This window comes from Condylura cristata, unplaced genomic scaffold, assembly GCF_000260355.1.
Source record: "Condylura cristata isolate star-nosed mole 26May11 unplaced genomic scaffold, ConCri1.0 scaffold00023, whole genome shotgun sequence".
In the NCBI taxonomy this organism is placed as follows: domain Eukaryota; kingdom Metazoa; phylum Chordata; class Mammalia; order Eulipotyphla; family Talpidae; genus Condylura; species Condylura cristata.
In genome coordinates, this window is record NW_004567124.1 from 32,237,399 (window position 1) to 32,263,048 (window position 25,650).

General features: G+C 41.7%; 1 protein-coding gene across 1 annotated transcript in view; it reads left to right on the top strand.

Annotated features, from left to right (window-relative positions):
- Positions 1-25,650, top strand: part of RYR3 (ryanodine receptor 3) — a 358,818-nt gene that overhangs the window by 199,054 nt on the left and 134,114 nt on the right. The window contains exons 39-44 of the mRNA XM_004687571.2: positions 7,518-7,791; positions 9,893-10,007; positions 11,514-11,643; positions 12,783-12,886; positions 14,057-14,192; positions 25,192-25,372. Of these exons, the coding sequence (XP_004687628.1) occupies positions 7,518-7,791; positions 9,893-10,007; positions 11,514-11,643; positions 12,783-12,886; positions 14,057-14,192; positions 25,192-25,372 (940 nt within the window). The remainder of the gene's footprint in view (positions 1-7,517; positions 7,792-9,892; positions 10,008-11,513; positions 11,644-12,782; positions 12,887-14,056; positions 14,193-25,191; positions 25,373-25,650) is intronic.

Sequence of the window (25,650 nt, forward strand, 5' to 3'; positions counted from 1 at the left end):
TCCTCCACCCTCACACCCCTGCTGCCCTCTGGGAAGGACCCTTGTGATTACATTAAGCCCACCGGGTTAATTCAGGATATCTTCCCATCTCCACATCCTTCACTTAATCATATAGGCAAAGTTCCTTTTGCCTTGAAGGTAATATATTCATGTTTCCTGGGGGGTCCATCATTCAGCCTACCATAAAGAGGAGGCAAGCAGAGGTCAAAATGCTCTTGTTTCAGAAATGATCTACTACCTGTTAATGCCTACAGAGCATTTACAGTCTACCACAAGCTGACTTTTAATCACCTGGAATTTAAAAATAAGTGTATGTAATTTAGATGCACATAATTATTTTTCTTTTCCCATTGCAAGTGTGAGCATTATAAATTGCTTTCCAAGTTTAAGCTGAGTACAATGCAATTTTGCTTTCTCCTTCTCCTTGATATAATCACAAGGCTTTTTCTTCCAAACTGACCCAATTTTAAGAGCATGCTCACAGAACTATCACACCAGCCTAGGTTTAGAATCCATCAGCTACAGGGATTTGCCTTTGCCAGTGGCCAACATCTGCTTTTGATAATGAGTATGCACTTCATGCCGGCCACATGCACTGTGATCTAAACTCAAAGATAAAGGGAAAGCTTCTTTCCATACCCCTGCGGCCTGAAAATTTAAACCTGCACTATAAGGATAAATGACCTTTCTCTTATTGTAGTCAACATTGCAACGCTCTTAATTTGACACTAAAAAAAAAGAACTATACCAAATACTGCGACTGTGGACAGTTTTCTTGTAAGGTTTGCAGAATGGCAGACTTGGGGATCCAGCAGCAGGTGACAAAATGGCAAGCAGAGCAAAGTAAAGAATTTGATGATAAATAGCACCTGGGCTCCCAAGCTGATGGAGTGAGGCTAGCTTCAATCTAAAGGCATCGTAATCCTTTTATCTTATGTGAAATACCCTACTGGTCTGGAAATCAAATAGTGATTTCCAGGAGCTATTTTAAAGTATCTTTGAGGCTTCCATCTGTCTACCTAAACTGTTCATTGCCTCAGAAATATTTACATTCTGAATGATCCTGAACAGTCGCTTAAAATGCAGTTTCTAGAGCACATATTTGATATAATTGCCTAAATGTTACTATCCCTAATTATGCTAATTGCAAAAGTGGAGTGAGTTTGAATGTTAATAATTTCACAAATGAAGCGTTTATAATTATCAAGAAAACCACACATACATGACTAGCTTCCCCAAGGCATTCTGTTTCATAGAATTTGCCTCATTTCTTACCATAAATCAAGCATTTAGTTACATTTTTTTTTCTTTTTTGAAAAGAACACTATAGATTTAAAAAACTCCCATGAGCTGAACCATTCAGTATACTTGACAAGGCTTTCTTGAAAAAAAGTAGATAAATGGATAAGACTTCTGGAATTGCAGCTAAGTCTGCAGAAGTAACTTATTACATGGCATGGATGTCCTGAGTGATCAGGTACATTTGTGCGTAAAAGGGACACATAGGGCCACATGTCACGGCAAACAGATGTTATCTCCGGGCTCCCCCTTCCCTTAAGGTCTGTCACCCTTCAGGAGTGGTGTTTTGTAAAAGTACAACAGTGGTCCTTTCATCATGAAAGAGTAGCAAGTACTTCCAAAGGACTTAGAAAAGCCACAGAAATGAGAACAGTATGTAGTAACTATCATTAATGTGTCTATCTTTGGTTAAGACATTTAACTATCTCAAGAATAAATTGTCTTCACTGTTTGAAAATCCCACCGAACTTTATTGGCATTTACCCACTGATACCAGAGAAAAAAAAAGCCCTAGCAAAGTTATGTCTTTTCCACCAGATCATTTCATGCACCCCTTGGGAAACCCCACTTCATAAAAGAGCCTTTCCTTTCCTGCTGCTTTAGTCTGTACAATGTGGACCTATTCTAGAAACATGAAGAATTGTAGACAAAAAATCCACTGACGAAAAGAGAGGACCATATTGTCTTTGTTCTTCCCCTGCTGAATGTGTATTCACTTGAATGTATGTATTGCTGTAGCAATTATAGCTTCTATGAATCACCTTATTTCCTTATATCCAATGTCTTGAACAACCCAGTTTTACCCATTATTTTATACTTTAGTTCCAATTAAATGCTCCCCATGAACGTATTGGGTTTCCCCAACTAACCTGTGAATAATCATTGAGTCTTGAAGTCATTCTGTGCAGAGTCCACAACTCAGTACATCACAGAAGATAACCCTTCAAATAATGAGCCAGTTTAGGAGTTACACAGCCAGAGGTTGTGTCAGCCACTAAAATGAACACAAGCAGAAACCTGTATATATCTATATCTAGGTAGATAGGTCTATCTAGGTACATAGATAGACAGGTAGATAGTAGATAGATAGGTGAGTGGGCCGATAGCTAGTTAAACAGGTAGATAGATAGGTAGGTAGCTAGGTAGACAGATATCCCTGAGATGTAGACAGACATTGACACCAGGGACAAGCCTTCTGTGGCTGCCTGCCCTGATTTTAAATATGAGTGACAAACAGTAAAGTCACTGCCTGAGCACAGGCTAGTGTTGGGGCAAACACCTCAGCACCTCCCTTTGCAGCCACAGCTCACCTTTTCTCAGTTGCCCTGCTATTGCTTGGGCTGCAAAACCAACTAAAAAATGTCCTCGACAGTTTCCCAGCTTCTTTGCAGATAATCTTCCTCTGAAGAAGATTGAACTGGGACCCAAGCTGAAGAGGGAAGCGCTGAGGGCCCTTCAGGCTGGCAGGGAGCCCTTTAGTAATAAATGGGTAATGGATGGGGTCCTTGCTTGCTGCCAGGATTCCATTTTCGAAATAATGATTCTTTAATCCTCACTTTATTTCTCAATGTGAGTTGTCTTACTCTTCTTACACTCACATTTAGTCAACCTCCCATCCAGGGAGAGCTTCCTATACTGTAGTTTTAAGGTGCAGGTCTGTTAAAATCACACAGCCTAGTAGAACAGAGTTTCCTCTTAGCTGGAGGGAAAATTTTCCTTCCTGGTCTTGACCTATCATCTCAACACAGGCCCTTCCAGATAGACAGTTTTCTCACACTTTTTGGTCTCAGAAGCCCTTTATGAACTTAAAAACTAATGAGGAGACCCAGAATACTGTATGTGGTTATATCTATCAGTATCACTGAGTTAAAATTTAGAACAGAACTTTTAAAAAAATATTTGTTAGGTTATTTAAAAGTGATTTGAAAAAGCAGTGTAATATAACTTGCTTAGATCTATTTAAAAAACAACTAAATGTTCAAAAAATAATTATGTATAATGACAGTATTGTTTTGCATTTTTATAAATTTCTTGTGTCTGACTTAATAGGAGATGATATATAGAGCTAGAAAAATGAAGAATGTTTTAGTGGGTCTTTCTGATAATTGTAGATAAACTCTGACAGTATATCAAAACTTAAGACATAATATTTTCTTAAGTTGATTACCATATGGAACCCAAAAATGCATTAAGGAAATTTCTGTACTGAGCTCTATGACAACACTGTGGTCTGTCTTGCATTGTGAATGGGTCTTTATCCACGAATGTATTTGCAACATTATGCTTTGGTCATTAGGAAATGATTGGTTTGCCAAATTGTGCAGAGCTTCAAAATGTTGACACATTTTTAATAAAATCTCTTTAAAATCACATTTGTTAATATCAACAATTTAATCAGAACAGACTTCAAAGTATTAGGAAGCTGTCAACAGAATGGCAGATAAACAGTTTCTAAAAGTCTAGTTTTCGCTGCAAATCACAAATTAGATTATTAACAACAGATGGGTTATTTTCTTCAAAGTGGCAAGTTCACTTCTTTCATTTTTAAAAAGTTGTCTGTTACCCAAGTCTGACTAACCATAGTTTCCCGATCTTTCCATTAGTGAGGAATGGCCTCCTATCAATCAAGCATCTAGTGTAGCTCACACTCAAAGGTCAACAAAAACTGTTGGCCTTCAGCAAATAGAAGTGCATTAGGCAAGACTCCCCTTTTTGATGCACAGGATAGTAAAGATTGATGCTAGGGGATTTATTATTAATAAAATTAATAATTTTGATAGTTCACATAGGTTGTTATGGGGCATTTTTCTAGGGCCGTGGCAGTGTGGGATAGGGTGCCACTGCCTTGACTTGTGCCAGGGACCCACTGTGCCCTGTGAGCACCAAGAAAGAGGTAAACAGCATCTGAGACTTAAGAAAATACATTTCACTTTGTAAACTGTCTAAGAGCCTTAGGGTTCCAAGGGTCTGTGAACCCCATTTTTTTAGCTGTCAGTATGGATCGTGTAATAGTTCAATGCAGGTTGGCTTCATGGGCACCGGGTCCCTAACGTATGTCAGGCAACGAAATAGACCATGCTCCTTTTGGCTCAGGAGAAGTCTCTTCCCTATGTCCTTCCTTTCCTCAAGTTGTTCCTCCTCTCATCTTCTGGACCTTGGTCTCACAGCTTGAAACCCACGTGTGACCTGAAATGTCATGCCCTCCACTGAATTACATCTGTTCACCCAAAAGCTATCAGGATGATGGGTCATTTTTTTCTTTCAGGCTCTTGGAGCCACTTTTCTTTTCTTTTTTTTTCCAGACTTTAACTCTTTTAGCTTTAGCTTGGTTACACACACATATATTGACTTATCCCATTCCCTCATACTTACTGTGACAGCTGACCTGGGTAGACAGAGAATCTGGAGTATTTTCTGTTCTATCCTTTCAGATTTAAAGTGCTGTTTTCTTTCCCACTTGTCCTCTACTGTTGTACTTTGCTGTAGATGTTCATTCTTTGGACTGTAATGCTGATTTGGATTGTGGAAGCCGTGTGCTGTTGAGAGCTCACTCAAGTACTGAAGGAAGCTGAAAGCCAGGTGGAAGGAAAGCTAATATATAGTAGACTTCAGTTGGACACTAAAATTCCTGGTTAAAAGACGGTAGTCTGGGCCCTCCCTGGCGGCGCAGCGGGTTAAAACATTGCACTGAGAAGCTAAAGCCACTTCCGCATGAGTTCGATCCCCGCCTGCCCTGGAGGAGATCCACATGGCGTGGCAGACCTCTCCTGGCCCGCCCGCTGCTCCCCTCAGCCGTGTATTTTGTAGATCTGCCTGTTCTGCTCCCCACTCTGTCTCTGGTGAAGTCTCTCACCGCCCCTGAGCCTCTGGCCTGAACCCCAGTTATGTATGTACAAATAAAATAAATCTTTAAAAAAAAAAAAAAGATGGTAGTCTTTGGGCCAGTCAGCTGTTCTGATTGTTGCTTTTCATGTGTGGCCCAAACTGAGGAGATACAGCTGTAGACACAGATGTAGACACAGAGATAGGGAGGTAGATATGTAGGTAGATTAATAGACAAACAGATAGAGAAAATCTCTGAAAAATCTGGTAATTAGTGGCAAGAACTATGATTCTTCCAAACCAAAATATAATTACTGGGGGGTTGTACTTACAGGACTAGAAAACCTTATGTCAAGTCCTAGACTGTCTATGGTTTTACCTTGCTTTCTTTCTTTATGTGAATATTAACTAGAAAAAAAAAACTTTTACAAATGGCTGCTGAAGCAACTCCAGAGAGGAGCTCAGCCTGGCCCATAAACATCTTCCCCACCAGAGGGTACAGATATTATCTAACCAAACAGATATTAGTCAGCAATCCCTGTCTAGTGAGATCTCTGAGGAACATCTTTTAATTCGGCTTCTCTCTGCCGTGGGTATTCTTTCTTAAGTTTTTCAACTTCTGTATCCCATCTGAATTCCAAATACCCACAAGGCTGGTAGACATAGCAGTAAGTGAAATTAATCCTTTACATCTAAGGCTCTTCTGGAGCTTTAGTAACCAAATTCTATTTTTATATCTTTTATGATGAGCCACGACTTCATGTAGAGCAGACATCTGTCATATGTAATGATGTGGATGTTGAAAACAGCACTATTCGAGATGGCACAGGCTGTTGAAAGAGCCCATCTGAGTTTATTCCCAGTCCTTTTGCTGACAAACTTTCCCTCAGCTCTGCCTTTATTATCAAGTCTAACAGGTGCAAAGTGCCTTCCATACCTTGCAGGAATATGAGGGGCAGAGCCAGACCTGGATGCAATTAAGATATAAGAGCAGCATTCCTCTCTGTCACGGCACCTTCTGGAGGTACTCATGGGATGATGGGGAGGAGTAAGCAGCCCCTTCCCAGCAGTCTGGTAGGACCCCTTCTGCTCCATCCTCTGCGCAGGACCACTCCTCCCTTTGAATCATCTTTCCACATGTCTTCCAGAATGATTTGGTCCAACCCCTGAAGCTCCTTCAGTTGGTTAAGTCCCACTTCAACCATGTTTGCATTACTTAAGCAACCAGTTTGAACCATGGGAAATTATGAATTCAGAAAATTCTGGACTTTCTCTCTCTTGCTGCTTTTGAAAGTAATCCAGGCTGCAGTGGGCCAACTCCTGCCAAAGACCTAGGACAATGCTATCAGTTTAGTGGGGGATGGTCTGGTGTCCAGCTACAAAACTTCCTCAGTCATTCTTAATCCACTTCTCTCCACCTCCCACAGTGTTTTATGTTCAGGTCCTCTAAGGCATCTTTCAGAATTTCTTAAATCAATGATGTGGCTTTGTCAGTTTGTGGTGTGTCTATGTTTAAAATACCTGGTGTGTTTATGTCTAAAATACCTGGAGACGGTACTTGTGATGTAGAATTCCCAGAGCTTCATATCACTTTACTCTGAATGGACCAACACCAGAGTTGTCTTATCATGCCTTCAGAACCTATTGCTGCCCCTCAATCGCATGCCTTTGTACATAGCCCTGTTCTAGGATTTATTGTATTGTATTAAATTATAAAGTTTTTCTTCTTATGAAATCAAGATGTAAAGAACTGACCCAGATGCAGCCAGAAGGCAGACAGTATTGTCTGAGTCCCCCTTTTCCAGCACTGACTCCAACATTATGTAGTCAAAGAGGATAATTTGCTCCCCCAATTCAAATTGAGGTATTCTTTTCTTGTCATATGGCTCACATATTTGCCTTTTAATGACATGTTTTGCTTCTCTGCATGTCATATGTCAACCTTAAATAAAGCATTTTTTTTAGGATTTATTTATTTTTGCATACAGAGCTGGGGTACAGGCCAGAGGGGCAGGGGCAGTGAGAGGATTCACCAGAGACAGAGTGGGGAGCAGAGCAGGCAGATCAATGAAATACACTGTTGAGGGGAGCAGAGTGTGAGACAGGAGAGGTCTGCTGCACCATGTGGGTCACCTCCGGGGCCGAGGATCAAACTGGCACTGAAGCGACTGTGGCTCTGACCCTTTGTGCTGCACCCTAACCCTTTGTGCTGCACCCTAACCCTTTGTGCTGCACCCTAACCCTTTGCGCTGCACCCTAACCCTTCGCGCCACCAGAGAGGACCCTTAAAGATTGGTGAACTAATGACATGTCTCATCACTGACAAAATGACTGAGGACTTAGTGCTCCCTGAGCCAGGACGGCCACAGTACCAGTCCCTCCTGTTGTCCTCCTAGCCACACTGAAGGAGCTCGTCTCACAGACAATGATCTGCTGGGCTCAAGAGGACCAGATCCAGGACGCAGAGCTGATCCGGATGATGTTCAACTTGCTCCGCCGGCAGTACGACAGCATTGGGGAGCTGCTGCAGGCGCTGCGCAAGACCTACACCATCAGCCAGGCCTCTGTGAGCGACACCATCAACCTGCTGGCTGCCCTGGGCCAGATTCGCTGCCTCCTCAGTGTCAGAATGGGCAAGGAAGAGGAGCTACTCATGATCAATGGGCTGGGGTAGGTCAAGCACAGTGAAGGGCCAGGCTCTCAAAGAACATCCAGTGGGAAAACTGGTTTACCATGATAAATGAATGTTGCAGAATCAAATTCTGTGAAATCTGTGTGCCCTATTCTTAATTTCACTCTTTGTGGGAATATATCTTTGCCAAGTCTGTGATGACCTGGAAGATTAGCTTACCTGCTAGACAGGGTGAAAGGATATTGCCAGCAGTGTGGGGAGGGATTTTGACAAAATTTTGATTGAATCTAATGAAAATATCACTAAAGAGGCAACTAAAAATTTTCAGAGGAAAGGACATTGTGTTCGACCCAACATGTGAGATGCCTTGTGAGCACTTGAACCTTTGACTGAAACTCTTCTGAGACTTCCCTCTGAAAACCGCCACTTGATCCTCCTTTCTCAGGACTAACCTAAAGAGCCACTGTTGGCATTTCTGAGACAACTTTACCCATAAACAATAGCTGGTGGCTCTTCCTTAGAAGCCGTGGTGTCCAAAGACAGTATTTTACACATCAAAAAAAAAGTCCATTTATTTGGCTGGCAGGACAGCACTTCCATCTTGTGAATGAGAAAATGGAGGCCCAGAAAGGTTCACTGGCTAGCCATGATAGTATAGGTGTAGTCTTCTTACTGTCCACCATTCTGTCCCACCAATATTGAGTCAGCAAACCAAAGGGACATTACTGAGACCCACAAGAGATACTTTGAGGATGGGATGAGGAAGGTGGAATATGCTTTCCTCAAATATATTTCCAAAGAGAAATCTTTGTTTTGTGTATATTTTATTGAAGCAACATTGGTTATGACATACATGTTTCAGGTGTAATACATTATAAATCATCACCTATATATAATACATTATGTTCTCCACCAAAATGCTAGTTTCATTCTTTACCATGGAGTTGACCCCTGTGCTCAATTTACCTACCCTCTTCGCCCTTCCTTTCTGATAACCACTATTTTGTTCTTAAAACCTAAGGGTTTGCTTTGTTCATTAGTTTCACTTCTTTATCTCCCAGATATCAGTAAAATCATGCAGTATTTGTCTCTGATTTACTTCATTAAGGCAATATCATCTTAGTCCATCACCTTGTCACAAATGGCAGGGTTTTTTTTTTTCTTTTTTAGAGCTTATTAATAGTCCACTGTGTATACATACTACATTTTCTTTAACTAGTCATGTCAGTGAGCACTTAGGTTTCTCCAGCTCTGGGTTATTATGAACCATGCTACAATAAATAGGGGGAGTGCTTAAATCTCTTAATTAATCTTTGCATTTTCTTTTGGACTATGGAATCAAGGACTCATTATAAAAATGAAGAGAAAAAGCTATAGGATTGATTAGCCTATTGTAGTCACCCCAGCAGGAAAAAAAAAAAAAACTAGTGGTGCTCCTCCTGACAGCTGCATCTGAAATGGAAGGAGCATGTGTAGAGGTGAGCAGAGAGTAGTAAGCACCCTGCAAGGGTTCACAGCCAAGTAACAGGCTGCTTCTATATTTTAATTTGCCTGCAGCTTTATTGTGTACATTTGTATTGAGTGACTTAAATCTAATTGTTTTACATATTGTTGATCATGTCACTGATTTTTTGAGGACAGTTGTCTGCAAACATCATTGGTGCCTAATACACATCAATTGCCTTGAGAAAAAAGTACAGCCTATCATTAAGAAAACTGAAGTACATAGAGTCACAATTATAAAAGAAAAAAATAGAAAACCCTGAATATGTGGAAGAAGAGAAATCCAGTGATTTGGACTGCCTCACAAATAATAAAGGTCAAGGGATAACAGATATGCCATTAGAAGGAAATGTTTCAAGGAGAAAAAGCAAACACTTAGTAGGAAAAAAAAAAGCACAAGTCTTCTTATTCACTAAAAAGGCATCCCACATACATTGCAGGTGACCTAGTGCCTTCTTAATTATTTTCACCTTCATCCCGTGTGTTTGTACATGTGTGTGTTCTCATCTGTGAGTGGGGTGAAATAAGCAATAGGGATTAAGTTAGAAAATCAGTTCACAGGTTCAACCAGGACTGCCCTCCTGTCCTGGATGGAAGCCAGCAAGTATGGCTGTCTCTCTCTGATTCTTCCCCTAGAGACATAATGAACAACAAGGTGTTTTACCAGCACCCTAACCTCATGAGAGTCCTCGGCATGCACGAGACGGTGATGGAAGTGATGGTGAATGTGTTGGGTGCAGAGAAGTCTCAGGTAATGCTATGGGAGACCTCGTGCAGCTTGACCACCAGCAGTGTGTGTGACATGGCTTGTTCACACGCACAAGGCCAGTGTCCATCGTGTCAGTGGCTCTCACAGGGAAAGGGAGGGTGCGCACCCAGTCAGGACACCCAGGAGCTGGGTCCCTGTGTCACGTAGCCAGAGTGAGAGCTCCAGCTCTGGGAGCAGGGGGCTGTCCTTGCTCCTTTCTCTCAGTTACTCAGCTGCTCAGTTTCTTTCCTGTACTCTGCATTCTGAGATGGAATTCCTCTGGGATACATGCGGGAGCTGGGTGTGTTTTGTGCTCTGTGGGGAGATACCTGTGCTGAGGAAAAAGAGGTCTTCCTAAGGATCATGGCAGCATTCCCTCAGGAGTGTTTCTTCTGTGAGCCAAGCTCCTGGAGATGCTGGATCTCACTGGCCACACCCACTAGGCGTCTGCTGTCAAGGCAGCTCCTGCGGCCCAGGTGGTAGGCAGGGGCAACAGCCCATTGGGCATTTGTCCAACTTGTCTAGGCTAGGTAGCTTCGGGAAGCAGTTGATAGATCATGTTCCCTAATGTTGGCAATTCCAGAGTGCCAGGGTCTGAGGAAACCATGCCCCAGTATTGACAGGTGGGGGTGTGAAGGAAGACAGAAACCAAGCTTACAGCCCTTCTCATACTCTTCCTTCCGGTTGTTGGGAAAGTGGACTCTCCAGAAGACCCCTGAGCTTCCACAAGCAGGGAGACTGTGGGCTTCAAACCCTGTTTCTCCAGCACCCACTATGACTTTGAAGGAGACAAAAAGCAGGGCTTTCTGGGATGCTGAGCAAGGTCAACACTGACTCCTTTTACTGACCATTATTGGATAGAAAATGAGGCACAGTCAGGTCCTGGAGATGTTAGTCAGATTCTTAAGCAGAGAAGCCAAGTACAGTCAACAGTAATGCCAGACGGTGTCTCTGCACTAAACTCTGTGTCACATCACAAGGGCCATAGTCACCCACAGGCGAGCGCTTAGCTAAGAAGTCATTACCTCATGGCCTGCGAGGGTGATGCTCTTCTTCCCACAGCTGTGGGAGCCAGCCTGGACCCAGAAGACAGATTCACTGTAGTACTGGGTCATATTGTCTGGGAGCCCTCATCTCCCTTTCTGAAGTCCAGGTCACCTGTCCACCCCCGCACCCCCACCCCCAGTCAAAAATGCAACAATCCAGTGTCAGTTATTCAATTGCCCTTGACTTCCCAGGGTGACTGGGGTTCTTGTTTGATATCATTTCCTGTCAAACAAAGATCTCTCAGAAACTATAATTAGCTCTCTGCGTTTAGATGCTCTTCACAGCTTTCTACTCTCTATCCCTCCTGTGAAGAAGTCTTGGACTAAATAGGAAGGAAGGAGAAAAACTATCTTCCAAATTCCTGCACCATAAGAGACTATAGCCAAAGACCCTTCCAAGCCACTTTGCAGGTAGTCCTCGTGGACGAGTCTGTTCCTTGACAGGTCCTGCTTCTCCCTACAGATCGCGTTCCCAAAGATGGTTGCCAGCTGTTGCCGCTTCCTTTGCTATTTCTGCCGAATTAGCCGGCAAAACCAGAAGGCGATGTTTGAGCATCTCAGTTACCTCCTGGAGAATAGTAGTGTTGGCCTAGGTATGTCATTTTATAACTTCTGTATTTGGGCTCAAAGGTCAAATCCCCCCTACTTACCACCTCAGACTGAAAGGAAAAATAGCCACAGGCATTGCGCAATACAAGGAGGAACCCTGGCTGATCTCCGAACTAGTGAAATACTGAAGGCCAGCTTCTGCTCTCCAACCTAAGGAGAGATGCTGCTTCCAACCGGCACTGGGGACAGAGCACGCTGGTGTGGTCACTGCTTTACCTTGTTTCTCTTTGGGCAAAGGGGCTCATGTTTATGAACTGAAGCTTGAGATTATAGATCTAGTTTGACACCCCCACCCCCACCCCCAGTCCACTCAGCTGACCAGGGAGCAGTGCTCATGATACCAAGGTCGTGAATCCTGTCCTCCCTTGCAGGCTGCCTGCCTGGACCATCAGCCCAGCAACCAGTGCATCGCTTAGCTGCAAGGCAGGCTGGGCTGGCCAGGAGCAACCATGCACTGCATAAATCTATCACCGCCACTTGAAAAACCACACACTCGTGTGTTTTACTCATTGCTCTGAATGTAAGAGCAATTGGATGCCTTGGATGTAAACCAGATTAATTTGTGGGAGATGCAAATATATTCATGCATTCAAGAGAATCTGAAACTCAGGATTCCTCTTCATTAAATACAGCCCCAAGCTACCAACTTCTTTGTAAAATGCTGCTTAATATTCTTCTTAATTCTAACCTAAGAGCCAAAGGAAAATCGAAGACAAAATTGGTAACTTGATGTAACTATATGAGCTAATGCTATTTGAGGCTGTTTTTAAACCTTATGTGGTGGCCTCAGAAATGGCCATGTCATTTGAGCAGGTCAAGTGACATCTGAGTTTTGAGCAATTAGCAAATGGAAGCCCACCCAAGTTTCATGTTTTGAAAGTACACGATCCTGGTTGAACCTGTAAACTGATGTTCTAACTAAATCCCTATCACACTCATTATGAGTGTGGAGAGGAGGATGCTAATAGAGCTATGTACTTCTTTAAACTGGGCCAGCCAGGCACTCACCACTAACAGGGACCTGGTCCAGGCTTGGTGTATTTGCTGCCCTCTCCTGGTCATGCGTGTGCACTGCAACCTCTGTTCAGCGCTGGTGGCTTCTTTGCTGCTTCTCTTTCCTCAGCCTCCCCGTCCATGAGGGGATCCACCCCACTGGATGTGGCAGCTTCCTCTGTGATGGACAACAACGAGCTAGCACTCAGCTTAGAGGAACCAGACCTCGAGAAGGTAAATGGCCCTGGGGAGACAAAATGCTGTTCTCTTCACCAGTAATGGAAGGAAAGTGGAGGAAAAGCAGGCCAGAGGTTGAGGTCTTTGTTATAACTTCCTCAGCTCATGATGAAAATGTTGGAGAATGTGAGTAAGTGGCAGCAGCACAATAATTAATTATATCAGGAGCATCTCCTACGGTCAAGAACAGCCAATTTCATGGACACGGGCAGCTGGGCCTCTGTTGTTTGCATGTGGAGGTCCAGCCTCAGTAGACCACATGGTGCCCACCAGCACCTGAGGCTTCTAATAAAGTTCTTCATTATTGAATGGATAAATGTGCATGCTATAGAAATAGGCATGACAAAAAGCTCTCATTCAGTATAAAGATAAATTCTCACACATGTCCTCTCCATGGACAAGTAAGACAAAGCTGTGTTGAAGACTGCTTTCCTGGTGGTGGGGATGAGCGGAACTGTCACAGCTCACAGATTCCCTGTCCCATCCCATCCCCCTGCTATTTGGGCTATTTGAAGACTGACCAGATGACAGGTGCACTTTCTCAGTGCAGAAGACCGCCATCTAGTGGACGAAGGGGTGCAGGACAAGTAAAAGGTCATCCCCTGTGTAGTGGGTTTGGATCAAGCACGCCTACCCCTGACAGGGTGGGGAATGCGACTCAGAAATATGATGGATGAGTGGTTAATCAACCTCATTATTAGGAAAAGTATACCAGGAAAGTTTGAGATTCAGGAAGGAAAGGGTGGTGTACTTGAAAATAGAAAGTTGGGAACCTATTCAGTGACTGAATTTTTGAAATGCCATCACCAAAGGAACAGGGCCATCCTAGACCCACCCTAATCGCCCCCCACCCCGCCATGCACGCTAGTTAAACCTACTTTTCAGCAACAGCTTCCTCCTTCCAGAAGTGGGCAAGCCAAGGACTTGACAATTCATGGCACATTCCTGTATGACCACACTAGTCTTGTTGATTGCTTGGGAACAAAAATGAGTTGGTGATTCTGATTTCTAGCCTACTGAGTTATTGGCTTTTAAAGTCTTGTGCTCTCTTTTACTCCTAGGAAAATAAAAATACCTCAGTTTGCAGAATTTTGCAGACCTTACAACTATCTCATAAATAAAAACAACGTGGGCACTTTTGTAAGTGATTTTTCCTCTGCTTGGCAGGTGGTGACATACTTGGCAGGCTGTGGCCTCCAGAGCTGCCCTATGCTTCTGGCCAAAGGGTACCCTGATGTTGGCTGGAACCCAATTGAAGGGGAACGCTACCTGTCCTTCCTGAGGTTTGCTGTCTTCGTAAACAGTGAGTCTCCCGTTTTCCATCAGCATGGGCAAAAATAAAAGGGAAAAAATCTTTTGCATTGCTTCAATGCATCAATAGAATAGATTCTATGGGTAAGGGTAGCTAGCAGAAAAATCTTAGGGGAAAATTAAGCTAAACAAATGGTGAAGAGTGGAGTCCAATGGAAAGAGTATTGAGCTCTTGGTTGAGATCCAGCAAGAAACTCACTGCATAAGCCTCAGCTTGTCACATCTCTTATCACTGAAAGAGAGAACTTGGCAACAGCTTCATCTTGCCTATTACCTAGCATTAAATGTAGATGTGCCTCCAGATCCTTAGAGGATTGGATGGGGGGGGGGTAGATGCATAGGTGGGTAGAAGGATGGGTGGGTGGACAAACGAAATCAAGAATATCTGGTTAGCTATAAAAGATAGTTAAACTCCCAGAAGAAAAATTGTTTTTGTAACCCTAAAGAGTATTCTTCTTAATACATCACCTCCCACGTATAATGAATTCCAAGTCTACAAAAATTCAACAGTATAATGTACTGAAAATTGCATGAAATAAGTCAACTGCTTTCTTGAAAATGTCCCTTATGCCCAAAGATTGTTACAGTACTAATCACTTACTACATTGTTTGCAATGTAGTTATGGCCCTTCCCCCTTCTCCCAGTTTGGAGGTGCAAGATACCCAATCCAACTGAGTTGGTTCAGTGATTGCCAAGAGGGGTGGCAGTTAGTTAGCAATCATGCGGGTGTCCCCAAGTAGGAGAATGTATCTCAGAATATATTGATATGATACGATCACAATATCCCTATGTGCTTCTCTTGTTATCAGACTTCACCCCTACCCCACCTTGCTTACTTCCCTATCATGGCATGGTTAATGTTTGAATGGCCCCATTGACCTAGTTTCCCTTACCCCCACTGAATCACACAGGTTGAAATGTCTGTGTTTTGTTCCCTGGGTCTCATCAGCCAGGTACTTAATCACATGTCTCCTGCTCCCCCTTCTGTATATTTGTCATCCATCCCTCCTCCCTGTTCATCGCCAGGACTGCTGAATCCCATATTTTTCCTTTGAGGCTAATTTCAGAGTTCTGTTTACTATCCAGATGATGATGTGTCCAGAATTAACACAGTTATTATGATATGAAAGAGGCATATTTTTGTAAGGTGGACTTTAAGGCTCACCAAATTACATAAGTAGATTATACGACTCAAACCAGATCAAGGAAGGACAAATTTATTCACCTTGGCCACCTTCATGGTCAAGATCAAGTGCTTAATGAGTAATTTAGTGGGTGCAGATCAGTTGTGAAAGTACAAAATCCACTGTCAATGTACCTGTATAGAGGCCCAAATCCTAACTTTTTTTCTGCTACTTGAATATGACCATATTGAACTAAACTCTAGACCAACATGCTTAGTCTGCGTCCTTCCCTTGCTTTCAGGTTATTTTATGCCTTTTTAACATTCTCTACTGTGCAAGTCAAGCATGCAACAAGTTCTAGGATATTAGCCCAACAGTAGGAAGTTACTTGCATTTTAATTTTCTGTTTATTATGTCTCTATAATATAAAGGTCACATTTGGCTTTGGCAAATGATGTTAACTTTTCCTTTCAAAGACTTTACAGTCTAGTAACTGGAGTTGACGTACACAGACACTGCCGTAATAAGGGGAGTAAGGCAGGCAGAGCTAGTGCACTTCACTGGGGAAAGCACAGCTGGTCGGATCAGAAAATGCCTCATTGAGGAGGTGATACTACAGAAGAGCTTTAAAAGGTCAAGTTTCCAGATGCAGAGACACAAGAGAAGGGATCCTGTTGGGGTGCAGCATCAGAAGTGTCCTGAGGTCAACGCATGCCGTGCTTTGCAAATACAGTCAGTCCAGAGAATGGCTGTGTCGACAGATACAATGCAGCAGTAGGATGCAGTTTACAAGGTGGGCAGACAGCTAGAACCTAAATACAAGGCTGAAAGTTTAGTTTGATGCAGTATGCAGAGAAGCAAGAAACCCTTTTAACAAAAGAGTGACTGATGGGAACGACTGGTGACTCCTATGCCCAGGTGAGGATAACAAGCTTCTGGATCATAATGATGGAATGGAAGGAGTGGAATGGGGGAAATAAATGTAGAATAAATTATGAAGACAGAACTTATACAAACAAGTAGTAATGATTATGGTGCTGGGCCTGGAAGTGTGTAGAGAAAAGAATAGTGTAGAAAAAAAAAATAGGATGTCAGAAGGAGAAAATGATTGGAGATAGAAAATAATGCTTTAGCTGCCTGCCCACCTTCTAATGTCGGTTGAGGTCCTGCTGATTTTGCAGTATGAGTCCCCCAAATAGAAGTCCCTAATTGGGACTGTCAAATAAGATCAATAGCAGGTTAGGATTGAATAATTTGCTGATCACAGGTGAAGTGGTGAGAGTAGTTTCCAGAGGAGAGCATGAAAAAGACAGCTATAGAAAGTATGAAAAAGAATCTTTTTGAATATCTAAAGGAGGAGAAAGAATGTCTCAATCACAGCACAGTGATATGGAAGCATTTGGACTGGGGGATGGAGTATATTAGGTGCAAATATGCTGCTTTTGCTTACTAACATTGTGAATGTAGGCAAGTTCCTGAACTTCCCAAGCTCCATGCTTTCTTCTATGTACATAAAGCAGAAGTGATAATAATAGTAGGCACTTTACATCGTTATTGTGGTGCTTAAAGGAAATAATCCACGGAAAATATAGATTTTCAGTGCCAGAAATGTGAACTTGCAATTGTGTTAGCTGTTGTTCATGATCCTTAGAAGAGTATTGGGGTGTCTGAAAACAGGAGGACTGTATACATAGATTCCTTGGAATTACAAAACCCTTTGTAAGTCTTTGCTAGGACATGATTACAAAGTACTTCCTGGCACCCTTCTGGCCTCTGCTCAGCAGTAGATGATAAAGGTGTTGTGGTTGATCGTGGTAAATGATGGGCGTGTTGCTGGTGGATGATGATGGATGATGATGCATGAAAGTACATGATAATGGAGATGCTGGGAGTAGAGGTGTGATGAGGGCAAATGTTGTGAATGATAGTTAGGATAGGGACAGTGGGTAGGAACTGGTGAGTCATGACAGAGATAATGGGCTATGATGGTCGAGTAGTAGTTAGAATGGGCTTTTTTTTTTTAAAGATTTATTTATTTGTACATAGAGAACTGGGGTACAGGCCAGAGGTTCAGGGACAGCGAGAGGATTCACCAGAGACAGAGTGGGGAGCAGAACAGGCAGATCGACGAAGTACACTGCTGAGGGAAGCAGCGGGCGGGTCAGGAGAGGTCTGCCACGCCATGTGGTCACCTCCGGGGCAGGCAGGAATCGAACTCATGCGGAAGTGGCTTTTAGCTTCTTAGTGCAGTGCTTTAACCCGCTGCGCCACCAGGGAGGGCCCAGAGAATGGGTTTTGAGATGATTACACAGCATGGTAGTTAGCGATAGTAGCTGTGGTGACAATGGATTGTGGGCTGTGATGAGTGATACTGGGGTGGGCATAGTGTTGGTCACAGTGGTAGAATTTGATGGTTAGGGGGTGGATGGCCATATATGATCACAGGGGTTACTGGTAGGTGGTGGCGAGTGATGATGGGGAGATGGTGATAGTGGATGGTAGGATGGTAGTGGTGATGGTAACAGCCAACACTTGCATTACCCAATGGTCAGTGTTTGAAACACCATTACATGTATCAACTTATGCAACTCAATTACACAGGGATGGCTATGTTCCTTGTTTTATATATGAAGACATTTTAAGAATTAAGTACCTTGCCCAGGATCACACAAATAGGAGCATGTAAAGCCACAATTTGAGGCAGAGCAGTTTGGTGCTAGAGATATAACCTTATTCAATTCATTGAGGTCAAAATGTCTTCTAATCAACAAGGGGAAACAGCATTTACTACCTTGAGTTTCTCTGAAATTGTGACATTTAATCACTGTTTGATGCTAATATATTTTTGAAAACATTTTAAAACCAAATCAAAAGTCCTTGCTATATGAAAATAGTAGAATTTAAAATTATTTCTAATATTATTTTACTAGTCTCTTAATGTTTGTATTACATCTTCTTAAATAAGACTTGCCTCTCAAAGACCATCTTGAAGCATAAAATTTTCTACAGTTTATTTCTACAAGCTGTCTAGGATGCCTTGGGTGTGTTTATTTCTGGGAATAATGAAGTTGAGAAGCTCCTATTTTCTTACTAGTTGCAAACTTTCATCACTCTAGACACAGGCGTGTTAATGAATCCCTTCCTAGTGTAGATTCCAAGACAGAAAAGATTTCTTACCAGTCCACAAGAAGGAAAAAAGGAATTTGTAATTCCTTTGAATTTTTTAAGTGTTTGATGGTATCTTTCCCAGGCTACAAACTTAGTTGTGAGGAAAACACTGTCTTCTAGTTTTGCTGAATCTGTTACCTTCAGCAGACTTATCTATAGTCATAACAGGCCTCCATCATATGAACATGTGATAAGTGTATGAGAGACTGTGGAAAGTAACAGGAGACACTCTCTACAAGTTCTGCAGTAAATTCACTTACAAGTCAAAACAGGAAACAGAACAAACCTAAGTAGGTTTAACAAAAACACATGTGGATCATTCAAAGCCCTGTAATCAGCCGTAACTACCTAAGTGGTAACCGTTGGTGTGTCTGGAATTACAATACTTACTATAATTTGGCATAGTATATCTAGGAGTGCCTGGGAAAGAGGCAAGTGTTGAATAGCATCTTGAAATAAATGAATAGTTCATTTTTCTTACTTATTTTCTTACATTGTTTTCATTTTTGGTTTTTCCCCTCAGGTCTAGTCGTCTCAGCTCTCCCACCACCATAGCCCTATAAACCATCACCACAGTCCCTTGCTTGTGCTTACCCTCCCCTGTTTTGACACCCTTTCCTCCTCCAAATAAACATGGTTTAACAGTAACATACAAGGGCCCCTGAGCTGGGAGACATAATTTTTTTAAGGATCTGTCAATTATATTTGAATAAAACTGAGGGAGAGAGGTGAGGGAATCTTTTATGGTCAGTAATATAAAGCAGCATTACAGTTTTCAGGGCATGGTCAATACAGATATTTAAAATAATCAGCAGGATTATTTCTGTCCATGTGTTCTTGTTTTTAGAATCAGAAAGTCTGTAATAGCAACACTTCAGAGTGACTAATACTCAAGACTGTTGATGATTAGAATTAAAATGTATAAGATGTTTTCATGTTCAGAAACTTATAATATACTTAGAAATACTCGGCAAACTTTTTATAAAATGAACAGTGAAAGGCTTAAACAACAGTTGAATACAGTGATGAAAAGTGTCACAATGCCGCCCTCAGGAGAAGCTTCAGGGAGGAAAGAGGACGGTGAGAAGAGAAGGCAGGCTGTGAGGAACACCTAGTCAGCTCTGCGAGCTGGGCACTTCCTGTCTGCAACAGGCCTGATCTCTGATGACTCAGCAAGTGCAGTCTGTTCTACCTCACCATCCTGATTCTCCCACTGTCTTGAATCTCCGTTCTTGAGTAAGGGAGGGGAAATTAGTCAGTGGGGCCAGGTAAATGTCTAATAGAGACAAGGAAAAGGAAATATGAGTCACCTATAAAATGATGAAACAGCAACAACACAAGCAATAAAAAGTAAATGACTCAAAGAAGTCCATGGAACATCAATGCCCAGAACTCCAAAATAATGGTCATGCCCTCTTCTTTTCACTCAGTAATCATTCATGGTTAACTTCTGTGGCTCCCTGTGGGGTCCCAGCAGATGCTGTCTGAGCATCTTGGCAATGGAAACAACCAGGGATTCTTCATCAGTCACTTTATTGATAATAATGGTAAATAAAACCTGAAACCTAGATAAAATGGTGGATTTGACCTGCAGTATTAAAGCAAGACAAAAAACTGCTTTATCAACATGATTCATCAATATCATGAGTCCAGTGCTCACCCACCACAAATAGATTTTCATTTACTTGGTGAGAAAGCCCATATCTCACAGGTGAACTTTATTCTATCAATTCTGACTAAGTTCTGACTCCAGGTTTCAATACTGCTCAAGTTTTATTTCACCTATTTCATGAAAAAGTCATGTGGACCCAAATCATAGACATATGGACAGTGTTTTAGCATGATGCAAGGTTTCACTACTGTTTTCTAAAATTCACAGGTTGTGCTGTGCCTGCATGATTTCATTCTATCCGTTGACTTTTAATTTTCCATAAATGCTGATTATTCCCCAAATGTAACTTCTACCCTGTCCTCTCTCCTGAGTTCTAGACATGTGTATCCAGCTGCCTGTTTGATATCTCAAATTACCTACATCTTACGCCTGAATTTGTAATTAACAGCTCCAAGCCTCCTGAATTCCCCCATTTCCCTAAACTAGCACTACCAACTTATCAAATGCTCAAATCAAATCTTAAATGGGGATCCTTGATTAAATCTTGTTCCTTGTCCCTAATGCAGTCCACTGAATTTTGTTTATTAAATGTCTAAAAGGTATTTGAAATCTGGCTACTTTTCTTTAACTCCCCATCCATCCTACTCTAATCTATTATTATTTTCTACCTGGTCCACAGCAGTAACAGAGGGACTGCCTGGACTCTTACCCCATATCAGTCAGTCTCTGCTGCTAAACATATAACTTTGTAATTTTGTTGGCATAGGGTAAATAGAATTTCAAACATCTATAAGATATTGGAGACACTCTGCAGCAGGTATTAGAATCTACTGTGATGATTCTGTTCAAGTCTAGTTTCTAGGGTCCAGACTTAACTATTTTCACTATTTATCCACTGTTCCTAGATCAGTGACTAGTGAGAAATGTGAATTCAATGAACAGTTACATTAGTAACCAAATGGGAAAACAGTCCCTGATTTTCTGCCTCTCCTATTGTGGCAACGTCTCAGCTCCTACCTCTGCAGATTAGAAGGCCTTAAGAAAGAAGAGATCAGATATCCTAATCACTGGTGGTGGCTTGGCTCAGATAAATTGACTACATGATATTAAAGGTACCAAGGTATTGAGTTCTGGCCCTAACCTTACATTTGTGATTTTAAACAAGAGTATTTCCAGACTGATTAGTGCTAGTTTATTTCTTAGTTCATTGGGGCCTGATTAGGACTATACTTTTGTCCTTAGGACAAACTCTCTGAAGAAATGGACAACTCAAGCTCTTATAAAAGAAAGCTCATAACTGACCTGGTAAAGCAATGATGGGCGGTCATCCCCAGCTTTTTAGCTAATCATTTCCAGCCTCTACCCCTTTAGTCTCAATGGAGTATATTCATTTAGTCAAAAATTATTTAATCCCTCTTATATGCTAGATGTTAACAAATGCTTGAGGTTACAAGGTTAGACAATTCAGATGTAAAGCCTTGTCCTTATTAAATATAGAAGCTAGTGAGAAAAAACAGACACAAATAGGTTCAGAAAGTTCATTACTTACATTTGTGTTCAACACTTAAAGGAAGACATTGGTATATGTGAGGGATCAGGCCTGCTGCCTTATAAGTTTTAGCTTATCCTACAAGATAAAATGGGGAGGCCCAGGGAATAAGAAGAGCACATTCCAGACAAAAAGTACTTTAGACTATAAAAAGTACATGAAGCAATGGACTGAACACAAAATCATTGCATCCCAGTTATCACCCTTGAATTGAGAATACCTGCTTCAGGGTAAAATGAAGAAGAATCATCTCCATTTCTATCCAACTTCTCAGGAATGTTGGGGAAAAAAAAAAGTAATAACATGGTAATAGTCTTTGAAGAGAGACACTGTGAACATTCACACTGTTAAGTTCATTATTCATTTGAAACTCAAGGAGAAATATTGTTGTTAGCCCGTAGGCAAAACTATTTCCTTCAGATCTCTCTCTCCCTTGAAAAAATGGCCTCCAGGTCAATATTCAGCTTCCCCACAGTGAATCCGATTGGCAGTTCAACTTGTGGAGCTACAGGTAATTAGGAAGAGCACATTCTATTCATGGCATCCTTGCTACCTTGTGTGGCCTTTGGAAATTCATTTCCATGGTCTTCTTTCTAATTAGAAGCTGTGGTTGCACTTCAGTTTCTCCTCTTTCAGGGTGTCCTTTGCATCCCCAGAGACATCCACAATTTAGTAATCAAGAGATGGCTTCCTGGGTCAGTTGTAGAAGCCAACTTAATTAGCTTAGATTTGAAGGCCTGAGGTTTTGATAAAATAAGGCAAAATTAGCAAGTGAGTTTTAGCAGCACTCTCAACATAGGACTCAACATAGGACTCAGGGTCTAGTTTTTCTAACTCTGTCTCACATTGTCCGCCATGTCCCATCAAAACTCCATGATGCAGGTCACTGGAATCATTTTCTAAAACACATTTCTTAACTTCTACCTGCAATGCAGAAGGTTGAGAAATAAAGGATGTCAGTAGGCCAAGCTCTAGACCAGGGCTTATGGCTGTGATACAGGGTAGACTCTCCAGGCCTGTGAGAGATGTCAGGGCATGGCAGGTGTGCTCAAGAACAAGACTGTGTAAGTTGGACTCAGGATGCTGGTGAAGACCATGGCTGACCCACTAGCTCTCATCCTGAGAACTGAAAGAATGGCAGTACTGTATTCAAATACACATGAGAAACAGGGTTGTTTTCATCTCATTTTTGATGCTTAAAACCTCAAACTTTTAGCTTCATTATTCTCATAATGAAAAATGACAGTTGAGCCATCTGTTCTTCTTGCTAAGTTATAGGGGCCAAGAGCATTTACAAATAATGAACTGTGAGTTATTAACATATTAGAACTAATAATATTTGCATTCAAACATATTGATTTTCCTGTAACTTTTATTTAATTATCCCCTCTGATTAAATTATATCAGGTGTAAATGCTAGGTTCAAGTAATAGGAAAGCATTCGAATTTAGCATATCACTTTATTTAGGCACTGAGACAACCTCGTGGTATCACTCAACCTCTCCTTGATTTCCTTCATTGAGTCTCTCCCACCATGCCATCACAGTGATTATTTTACACTTTAATGTCTTACTGAGATTTTTTTTCATATGAATTCTGGTTGAAAAAGACAAATTCTTTTTCGATGTTATACATTAGATAAAACTTGAAGAAAAGCTTCTTTACAGAAATTTTGGTCTCAAAAGATTGAGCTGTAAAACAGTGAATGCATGCTGATGAACTGTTTAAATTCAGTTTAACGGACATTTTTCTGATTCAGGTTACACAGTTCTAAAAGTTCTAGTGGTATATATTTGCAATCTTAACTTCTACCTGCAGTGCAGAAGATTGAGTGATAAAGGATGTCAGTAGGCCAAGCTCTACACCAGGGCTTTGGCTGTAGTACAGGGTAGACTCTCCACGCCTGTGAGTGATGTCAGGGTATGTCAAGTGTGTTCAAGAATGAGACTGTGTGTGAGCAATGAGTGTAAAGTTCATTTCAAGCCTCAGACAGCAAGCTCAGCCCCTGCAAACCCTTGGACATGAGGAGAGAAACTCTGCATATACATTATACCAATAAGCCAAAAGAACAGGTGTGAGCATTTCAATGAGGAAATTGAAGCCCGGGGAGACTGGATGGAGGGTACGCTCACACAGTGATTATCTAAAATGCTAAATCAAAAAGCCAGGTTTCCTGGCTTCCCATTCTATTGTTCTACTCACAACACTTCTAAATTAACACATACAAGTTTTCATTAAATGTCTAAGAATTCTCCACTTTTGTTTCCTCCAAAAGATGAAGTCTAATTCTTCCCCCTTTGCTCGTGACTTGGACTTAGTGAATCAGACATGGCAACAGCAACAAAGTATGACAGGGTCATAAAAGGTTTTGCAGCTTTCTCACACATTATTTGATCTGTGGGAAGCCACTTATGTCATGAGAACACTCAAGCAGCCCTAAGGAGAGTTCCTGTGGTTGGCCGATAGCCAACAGCCATGTGACTGGACATGGGACCAAGGCCAGACAGGCCTGCAGAAAACCACAGAGCTAGCTGACATTTGGCGGCAAACATCTTAGTATTTTTTTTTCACCTACTAAGGTTTGAGACAATTTTTTTCTTTACTCCAGGATCAGTAATTAACACAACAGTCTATTATAGATCTCAGTACTCCAAGATTATTGTAGAACTATCCCATGATGTACACAACATCAAAAGACTCTTGTCTTTTTTTTTTTTTAATTGCCCAGGGTAAACTCTCAGGCACATGTTAAGATTGTATTAGCGACCAAAGATATGTTTCATGAAGTTTGAACAAATTGTAAAACTGCTTTGGTTGCAAGTGTTGGCTCTGACTAGCCCTGCCTATCTCTCCATGTGCCACTTCTACCTCTACATCACCTCTTCAAGAAATGAGGCCCTGTCTTAGTTGCCGATGATTCTTTCAAAGGGAAACACCCATAAAATGTAATTCTCTAAGCTTTGGCTTTCCACAGAGCTATTTTGGAAAAATCAGACAAACTTCACCAAGTACATTTTTACCAGGATGAATGATTTCAAAATGCTGTGAGTTCCATCACATCAACCTGATGGTCCTGGGGTAGGTAGCTAGCATATGACTTCTCCAGATGTTAATTGAGGTACATCAGTTTGAATGGCCACTTACTACTCTCAAGGTAGGGAGAGATGCCTTTTAGCAGCTTGTCATGTAGCTAATAAAGATGTAAATGTCTTTTATTCCTTAAATTACTTATGAGTGAGCCAATCTGTGGAAGACTCAGTGGTCCCTCTGAGGACCTAAATATAGTGAAAATTTCTAAAAATTCTGAACCAGCACAAAATTCTGAACCAGAAAATAAAAATTCTGTTCTATAACTATTAATCTTAATCCTTCAAATAGACAGATTCTATCCTGATTTATAAAAGCTCACCTTTCTCACTTCCATGTTACCTGTTAATCTTAAGCTCAAATACTGTTTTCCTAGCCTCATGCATTAGAATTAAATTCTGGGTCATCCTTTCCATTAAGAAGGAAATAATGCCCCTCTTCTGTACGTAGGTGAAAGTGTAGAAGAAAATGCTAGTGTCGTGGTGAAGCTGCTCATCAGACGCCCAGAGTGCTTCGGCCCAGCCCTGCGGGGTGAAGGAGGAACTGGCCTACTAGCAGCTGTGCAGGGGGCCATTAAGATCTCTGAAAACCCAGCCCTGGACCTGCCCTCACAGGGATACAAGAGAGAAGTGTAAGTGTCTGCCACTGATGCAACCATTGAATCCCCAAATACTGTCAGTACAAGAAGGCTAAACAATGTTTCAGCAACTTCCCCAGTAGAGAAAGCACAGGGGGAAGTCATTCAAACTTTTAAGTCACTTTGTCAAGCACATTACTATCTTGACTTTCTCAGCAAAGCCTCATGATCAGTATCAACTTTCATTTCTCTTACTCCATTCAGAATTGTCAGCTCCAGAATTCAACAAGTTCTTCGAACTAGCGCTGTGCCTCCCTCGCCCCTCATCACTA